The sequence below is a fragment of the Eumetopias jubatus genome, unplaced genomic scaffold, assembly GCF_037043125.1.
Source record: "Eumetopias jubatus isolate StellerSeaLion01/CBP00866 unplaced genomic scaffold, mEumJub1_p1.0 scaffold_12, whole genome shotgun sequence".
NCBI classification, from domain to species: domain Eukaryota; kingdom Metazoa; phylum Chordata; class Mammalia; order Carnivora; family Otariidae; genus Eumetopias; species Eumetopias jubatus.
The window spans coordinates 109,496,739-109,505,361 of NW_028274818.1; the positions used below are offsets into that span (position 1 = coordinate 109,496,739).

The 8,623-nt window shown below is 64.0% G+C and overlaps 1 protein-coding gene across 1 annotated transcript; it reads left to right on the forward strand.

Annotated features, from left to right (window-relative positions):
- Positions 1-2,522: 2,522 nt before the first annotated feature.
- Positions 2,523-3,815, forward strand: GRIFIN (galectin-related inter-fiber protein). The gene is made up of 4 exons (XM_088017189.1): positions 2,523-2,762; positions 2,860-3,019; positions 3,343-3,509; positions 3,730-3,815. Exons 1-4 carry the CDS (start codon positions 2,650-2,652, stop codon positions 3,743-3,745), a joined length of 456 nt encoding a protein of 151 aa, XP_087873315.1. The 5' UTR covers positions 2,523-2,649; the 3' UTR covers positions 3,746-3,815.
- The last annotated feature ends 4,808 nt before the right edge of the window (positions 3,816-8,623 follow it).

Here is an 8,623-nt window from a genome sequence, read left to right on the forward strand (position 1 = left end):
GCTGGGCCTGTTACCTTGCCCTCCAGCACCCTTCTAAGTTCTTCTCATTCTTCAAGACCTGCTTAAGGTACTACCTCCTCCAGGAAGCCAACCCTGATAACGCCCCATCCCACTGGATGAGGGTCTGAGTGCTGGTGAAGATCCTCAGCCTAACTGGGTGGAGACCCCGCTGCCCCCCTCTCAGCCTATGACAGTCAACAGCCCAGGGCAAAACCACACATCCAGGAGGGGGGCGGGGCGGTGCCCGGATGGGCAGGTTTGCTCCAGGGCCGGCAACGCGGGATGGGGGGGCATTGCCCACGGCTGCCCCGACCCCTGGGGCCTGGCTGAGGTCCCACCTAGACTCCATGACATTGGGGGGGGGAGGGGTTGCCTGCAGGGCTGGGCCAGCCACATGGGGCCTCGCTGCCCCTCTCTTCATTTCCCCGGCCCCATACGGGCCTTTTGGGTCCCTGCCGTGGAGAGCTTGGGCTGCTTCTGGCTCCCGCCCCTCGTGGGAGAGGTTCCAAAGCCTGGGCCATGCAAGACCACAGCCTGGCCAGGTGTCCGCTCAGGCCAGGTGCAAGTGCCGCAGTGTGCGTGGAGGCCCAGAGCCTGCTTCATGCAGGCGGGACTCCTGGAGGACTCCAGGCTGGCCGCGGACGGACCAGGCTCACAACCCCCGCCCCCTCGAGGCCCCCTCGGCTACCTGCCCAGGTAGGGAGACTGAGACTCAGGCAGGGGCGGGCCTACCCGAACCAGGGGTCCCTCAGGCCTCCTCACCCCAGACCAGCACCCTTGTCCAGGCAGAGTACTTGGGCCTTCTGTCCAGGGAGTCTGGGGGACAAGCCCCACTCGCAGGCCCCCTGATGCCCGGCGAGGGCTCTAGGCAGCTGACTCCCAAGGCCCCTCCACCAGTGCCCCTGCTGAGCGCAAAGTACGGTGACAGTGGCCCAGCTTCCTGTGCCTGGGCCACCCTCCCCCGCCGAGGGGACAGGCCCAGGGGGTAGAGGTCAGCACTGCCCAGCGGGACTGCTGAGCCCAGTGCACAGCTGGGAAGACTGAGGCTCAGAGTCTACTAGCTCAAGCCTTCTCTGGACCCCTGACTGCCTAGTCCCAGCACCCCAAGGATAGGGGACAGGACAGGGAGGTGGGGAGGCATGGCCAGGCTTCACCTCCTGCTGGCCAACAGTGGCAGGGCCTCCCTTCTCTGTGGTCCTTGTGGGAGGCAGGTACGAGGGGTCTGCAGCCTGTGAACCCCAGGACGGCCAGGCTGGGTTGGGACAGGGCTCTGCAAGGTAGGCCAGGCGTGGCAACCAGGATACCACCGAGGAAGGCTCCTTGGGCAGCACCTCCGCTGCTCAGCGCTGCCCCCTGCAGGCCCCGCCAGCCCTGCCCGTGCCAACCGGGAGGACCGCAGTGCCGTGCCGTGCCGTGCCCTGCGCCGCCAGTGGGCTGTCCAGCCATCTCCGTGTCCCCTTAGCATGCCCCCCCTCCCCAAGACGGCCCTGCACACGGGGGAGGCCGAGGGGAACGATGGGGTTGCAGGCAGCTGGGTTACCCCCGGGGCCTGGGCCTGAGATGCACTGGGCAGGGAAACAGCAGGGGGCCGGAGGCACACACACGTGCACTCGCACACGACACCACTCACACACGTGTGCACAGACACTTGCTCGTGCAGCCACAGGATCCGGCGCTCACCACATGCCCACACTCCCCGCACACTCACCGCATGCAGCAGCCCCAGCGCTCCACGGGCCCAGCCTGGCTCCCTTTTGGGCCAGCTCCCTGGATAGTCCAGCCAGGCGGCCCCATAGCTGCCCTGAAAGCCTGGGGAGACCCTGTCCTTCTCCCCTAGACACTCGGTGGGGACCCCAGCCTGGCCTCCTCCCCAGCTCAGCTGAGAGGGGCTGAGGCACCAGGCCAGGAGGGGCGTTGGGGTGTGGGAAAGGCCCTCCCCCACTCCATCAGCCAGAGCCCAGGAATGCGCTGACCACAGCCCCAGCCTAATCCCAGCACAGTGCCCCATGGGGCCAGCTGAGCTGGCTGGAGCAGGGCAGCCGGGGAAGCTGGGCTGGGCTGGGGGGGGGGACACAGGCTTGGCCCCCAGAAGGCCCAGGCAGTGTTGGTAGGCCTGCCGTCCCCCCTCCCCCACTTGAGCAGTGATGAAGGTTTGGGTCCCTGGATGCCCGGAGGAAGCTGTTGGGGGTGGGAGGCAGAAGTGGTTTCCTAGGACCCTAGAAAGTGAAGTGGGGGTGGGGAGGGGCCCAGGGCCAGCCACCCTGTCTCTGGTGCTTGAATGGCATACCTGCTGATAGTCGGGGGCGGGGAGAGGCGGGGTGGGGGGCAGGGAGGGGCGGAGCAGCCTGCTGGCTGTCCCCGGGGTGGGGCTCCGCACCCGGCCCGGCCTGCCCGCCTGCCTATATGCCCTGGCTCATGCTCCGCGCCCACAGAAGCTGGCGAGATGGCGCTGCAGGTGGGTGAGAAGGAAGCAGGCCCAGGCAGGGGCTCCCCGCATCCCCGGTGCTCCTTCCCTAGGCCTGCAGGCCGAGAGGGCATGGGGTGGGGGACTCCTACTGCCCCGCCGTGAAGGGAACGCTGCTCAGAGGGCCAGGGTCCTGGGGGAAGAGCCCGAGCTGGGCGTGAGATTGGCTGGGGCCCCCTGGACAAATGGGGTACACTCTGCCCCTCTTTTGCATGCAGTTCGAAGCCTTCTGTGCAGGGGGCCTGGCCCCTGGCTGGAGCCTGCTGGTCCAGGGACACTCTGACTCTGGAGAGGACAAGTAAGGGTCACTGCCCACCCCAGGGGCCCCCTCTCAGCCTTGGGCGGGGTGACTCCCCAGGCATCTGCTGTCTCACAGCCCCCATGACACCCCCCAGGTTTGAGATCAACTTCCTGTCTGAGGCGGGGGACATTGCCTTCCACGTCAAGCCCCGGTTCTCCAGCGCCACCCTGGTGGGCAACACCTTCCAGGGGGGCCGCTGGGGCCAGGAGGAAGTGTCCAGCGTCTTCCGGCTGGTGCTGGGGGAGCCCTTTGAGGTGAAGGGGGGAGCGGAGGCCCGTGGGGGGAGGGGGAGGCCAGGACTGGGGTACCTGTGAGGCTATCGGGCTGTGAGCTTAGCTACCGCTGCTTTATGGGAAGGACGCTGTGTCCCTACATACTGTGGAGGTTTACAGGTAAAGACCGCGGGGAGTCTCACTGCTGGGTGCGGGTGGGTGCACCCCTCAGTGAGGAAGCGGACGTCCGTCCGGCCTGGGCTCGGGGCTCCCAACTGGGGCGGGCCTGCACGACGGGGCATTCTGCGCGGTGAGGGGACCCGGGCTCCGTGGCAGGCCGTGGGTCACCGGCCTCCCGTCCCCAGATGGAGGTCAGCTCAGATGAGGAGCACTTCCATGTCCACGCCCAGGAGCACAAGGTGCTGCAGTATGCACACCGCCACAGGCCACTGGCGGCCATCACCCGGGTGCAGGTGCTGAGTGACCACCGCCTGGCCCAGGTGGAGCTGGCCAGGAGGGACCTGAGCTGGTGGTAACGTACCCGCCCCCACCCCGCCCCACCGCTCTCCAGCTCTGCCCCCCTGCCGCATGCGGGGGACCCATCAGGCCCCAGCAGCCCCGGGGGCGGGGGGCCCTGCTTGGTCCTCTGCAAGCCCAAGGGAACAGGGCCCCCTGTCCACATCCCACCCCCAAGGCCGGGCTGGGGTCTGGGCTGGGGCTGGGGCTGAGGCGGGTGTCTTGGATGCTTGCAGGGATGGGGGCCACTGAGCTGTGCCCGAAGTCCCCGGAGGGAGCCTCGGCCATCAACCATCCCTTGTCCAGTGGAGCCCACGCAGAGGGAGCTGAGGGGAGTGGTCTGTGGTTCTGGCCCCTCCTATTCTAGCTCTACCTTCAATAAAGTTTGAGCAGGCTGCAGGGGCTCGGCTGCCATGGGGGGACCGGAGGGGGTGAGGTCGGGGTGATGGATGCAGCCCTAGACTCCCCCACCAGAGATGGGGTGGGGTGTCCCCTGAGACCTGTGTGCCCTGGGGATGGTCTGACCCCTCCCCCCTTCCCCTCGTTCCCTGGAAGGGGAGTAGTGTCAGATGACATCGGATGATGGGGGGCTCCTGGCCAGCTGCCCTTGCAAGACCCCTGGGCACACCCCCTCTGGCTCAGCCCTTGGGGAAGCATCCTGCCCAGTCCCAGTCTGCTGGGAGGTCCCGAAGCCTCCTGGCCCTGCTTCCTGCTGGGTGGAAGGAAGGAGTCTTTCCTGTTTCTCCTGGTCCCACCTGGAAGTGAGACGTGCTCCAGCCCTGCTGTGTGTGTGTGTGTGTGTGTGTGTGTGTGTGTGTGTGTGTGTGTGTGTGTGTGTGAGAGAGAGAGAGAGAGAGAGAGAGAGAGAGAGAGGAGTGGGGGCAGGGTGGGCGCAAAGGAAGGGAGGGAGCCCTGAAAATCTCGTCTGGGGACGGGGAGTGCAGCTAGCAGCTTCCCAGTGCTGGCTTCCACCCCGCTGCTGTATCTACCAGTCAGCCGTCTGTCTACCCTTCTATCCACCTATCCTATGTTTATCCATCAATCTTGATGAAAGTGGGGATGTCGCTGCTCAGGATGAGGCTCCCCAGGATTTAGCCTGAACAAGGGATCCCTGAAGGGAGAGGCAGGTGGGTGTAGCAGACAGGAGGGCTGAGCAGGTAAGGCCCTGGACTCTGGGGCCTGCAGCCCAGGTCTGGGTTCCAGCCCTGCTGCCCTGAGGTATGACCTTGGGCTGGTTCCGGAGCCTGTGGGGACAAGTGGAGCCCTCAGCCCGTGAGTGGATCCGGGCAAAGCACTGGATGGCCGGCTGCACGTGTCACCTGCTCTGCAATTCCAGACACACACGCGTCTGCCTGAGGTTTTCCAGACAGGGAAACTGAGGCTAGGGTGCAGGAGTCAGCCGCAGGGTGGGGCCATCTCAGCACCCCCACCCCCAGGTGAGACAATGGTGGCCCCAGACTCCAGCAGTGCACTTCCTTCCTGTCTCCACGCACTTCCCTGCCGGTGTCCACAGCCCAGCTGGCCCAGGAGCCCCTTCCCGCCCTGCCCCCGCCTGTGGGAGGCCTGGCCTTTTGTGTCCATGACAGATGAGACGGAGGCTGGGGGAGGTTGGGGGCCGGCAGGCTGGCCCGTACCCTGGGAAGGTCTGGGGTATTGGGAGGGGGGTTGCCCACGCCGTGTGGGGCAGGGGCGTCCCGACTCGCGTCTGTGATCTGGCCAGGCTGCTTCTGTTCTTGGGGACTGGTGCCAGGCCCTGATGCTCTGTGACCTGAGTGGGCGGCTCACCCTCTGTGGGCCTCAGTTTCCCTACAGACCAAAGGCCCCTGTCATGAAGTGCTGTCTCCCCAATAGCCATGCAAGGTGGGAGGGCAAAAAAGCAAAATTCGAGGCCAGCCTTTCTTTTCCCGGGGGCGGGGATGGGGGCACTAAGCCTGGGGATGGCCTGTGGCTCAGAGCCGGACACACTGCCGCTGAGTTTTGCTGGGCTCTACACAAGGGCCAGGCCCGCACATCTCCCAAGAACTCAAGCCAGGTAGGGAGAGCAACACTCATCCTGCAGATGTGAAACAGGCTCAGAGAGGTTAAGTAACTTGAGAGGCTCAGTAAATGAGGGAGGGAGCCAAAAATTCCAGGCCTGACGGACCCCACGCATACCCATCCCTCGATTGCTGGCCCCGAGCTGAGTCAGCTTCGAATCAGCCCTTTGCCTGTTCCCGGTTACAAGCTGCCAAGGGGCAATTCAGACCACAGAGGCACTGGACCCATGCATTCATTCCTGGGCCTCAGTCTCCCCTTCTGTGAGAGGGGGCGCAGGGAGCTATGAGCTCAGAGGGTCCTGACACAGAGGTGGTACACCTCGTGATGGCCCCTGCCGCTACTGCCCCTGCCCTCAGCACTCAGTGTGGGTGCCTGTCTGGCGGGCCTGGAACTGTGTCCCAGCGCAGCACTGCAGCCCCGTGGCTGGTCCCTCAGCTGACGCCTCCTCCATGAAGCCCTCCCTGACCTCCAGCTGTGCTTTACACCCTCTGCTGGCCTCTCCTCCCCACCCCCATCACACTGCCTCTTCTGGAGGTGGGGGGGCCAGGTCTTCCCCCAGCCCCCAGCCCCCAGCCCCGGCTGCCCCAGAGCACAGCTGGCTCTGGAGATGTTTGCTGAAGAGTAAGTGAACTACTGAATGGCTGACTTGAAGAGAATCACTCCGAGCTTTGAACAAGCTAGAGACGTCACCCCCCAACAGGGGCCACAGAATCATAAGGGCTCCGACTGTAATAAGCTGGTCCCTAAACTCGAGAGATGAGAACGAGCCCAATCTCCTCCCCGCCACGGCCCAAAGGCCTTGCACCTTTGGCTTCATCCATCCTGTTGCTTGTTCACCTCCTTTCCCATCCTGGAGCGCGCGGAGCCATCTCTGCCCCAGGGCCTTGGCACCAGCACCTCCCTGCCGTTCTTCCCCAGCACTCAGCCTGGCTTGCTCCTTCCCACTGCTCATCCCAACTAGCACCTGTGGTTCATGGATTTAGCATCCACCACAGGTGCACCAGCTGTCCGTCCCCACCGACGGTCAGCTCCAGGACACGGCCGGCCGCCCAGGGAGGTCACCACGGAAGTCCTCACATCTGCGACAAGGCCTGGCACATCCTATGCACCAATAAATATCTGTTAAATAAATGAGTAAACGGAAACAGACCCTGCTTAAACCATTCTAGGGACAAGCAGTTCACTCCCTACCACAGTAGTGATTGAAGCAAATTCTAGAGGAGGCTTAAATCTGCTCTTCGCGTCCGTCCCTCCTCTGTGCCATAACGGAGGCTCCTTGGAAGGAGGCCACACATTCCTCGATACCCTTCAGAGACCCTAAGACCTCAGCAGGGTGGGGTGCTCCAGCCAGAGGAGTCAGAAGAGGCCCACCAGGACAGCCCCCTGCTCCGGGCAAGCACAGCCAGCCCCTCAGAGGGCCGGATTCCCCCCAGTTGTGTGTGCGTGTGCATGCACACATGCACGGGGGTGGTCCACTGGGCCAGGCCTGTCTGGGGAAGCTCAGCTGTCTTGGCCAGGAGGCGGTGGCCCTTGCAGGGTTAGGTGTACAGGCTTCTGATGCCACCGGCTGGCTGAAGGTACCAGGCCCTCTGGACGGCCAAGAAGACAGGGCAAATGCCCACGGGGCCACGTGACGAAATGAGGCAGGTGGGCACAGGGTGAAAGGGACCAGTGTGGTCTGTGGCTAACAGGAAGGTACATAGCCCATCACACTCAGCTCCTTCTTCCTATGCACAGGAAAGCGTGCAGAGTGGGCAGATCTTCTGATTTTAAAAGATCTGAAGTTAACGCATCTGATACCTCTGTTTTTAAATACTGGGCTCCGTGGTGAGCCCTGAACCCAGCACCAATCTCTAAGCAAGCTGCCCCAGGGGCAGCCAGTTCGAGACCTCTGGTCTAAAGCCAACTTTCACCCTGCTTTGTCTCACCTGGACACCTGAGGGTGGGGGAGTGCCTTTCTGCCCCCCCCACCCCAATATTCTAGCCCCTTCCTAAAGCCTCCAGGGCCCCATGAGAAACAGACCACCCAGCAGAGGGCACTCCAGACACGGGTTTCCCCTCAACCCCAAATCCAGGTGGTAAAGACCCACACTTTGTTTCCCCAGAATGAGAACCTGGGCCCGAGGTGGAGATGGGGAGCATCAGGAATGGCCAGCAGCCCCCCTGCCTAATTGACGGCAGGTGCCAGGGCCTGGCACCAGGCTGAAGGATGGAGTGAATGCACAAACGCTATGTGGGCTTGAGCAAGTCACCCCCTCTCTGAGCCTCAGTTTCCCATTCTGTAGATGGGACTGGGACAGCTCTGAGGAGCACACAGCACCCCCAAGAGCAGAACATGGCCTGCATGAGCCCCTCTGCTCCCTCCCTGCCAGGGTAGCGCGGGGTCAGGCCAGAGCTGCTCCCTGCCAGGCCCCCTGGATGTCTCCATGCCCACGCCGGGTCTCCTGGGCCTCGGCTCACCCGTCTCTTCCTGCAGGTTTTGGAACAGCCACCATGAGTGTAGGGGTGCGGAGGGAGGCTGATGCCGAGCAGGACCCTGGGGGGCTGGGGGCCACCAGGGCCAGGTGCTTCGGGCTACAGTGACACCCCCAGTGCACCTCCCCTCTGCCTCGGTGGCCCCGAGTGGCAAAGCCTATCACCACCTGCGGCCCCGAGGGCCGATCCTGTGACAGGGTGTGGGTGCTGCCTGTCCCGGGGGCCCCGCAGGTGTCCACGCTGGAGGTCCCACGCCGGCAGCAGTGGGGACAGCAGCCCACGGGCAGCAAGGCCTGCCCCACGGTGGGACGAGAAGAGCTAGGTACATGCCGGACTGTGCACCGTCAACCATCTCGAAGGGCTCGGGAAACCTGGCTGCATGGGCTGCTCGGAGCAGTGACGGGGAGGGGTGTGTGCATTTCTCCCCCCACATTTTGTCACGAAAAGTTTCAGACGTACGGAAAGTGGAAATGCCGTTCAGTGAACGCCTGTGACTCTGCTGCTCCCTGCATTCAGGGCCTAGCGCTTTGCCCCATGGCTTCCTCCTGCCCCGTCCTGGGTTTTCACGCATTTCAACCCAAGTGGCCGACCTCAGACCCGCACCTGGACACCCCAGCT

Coding starts and splice junctions, on each gene's coding strand:
- GRIFIN (XM_088017189.1), top strand. CDS start 2,650: ATGGGGTACACTCTGCCCCTCTTTTGCATGCAGTTCGAAGCCTTCTGT. Junction 2,763..2,859: donor TCTGACTCTGGAGAGGACAA/GTAAGGGTCACT, acceptor GACACCCCCCAG/GTTTGAGATCAACTTCCTGT. Junction 3,020..3,342: donor TGCTGGGGGAGCCCTTTGAG/GTGAAGGGGGGA, acceptor TCCCGTCCCCAG/ATGGAGGTCAGCTCAGATGA.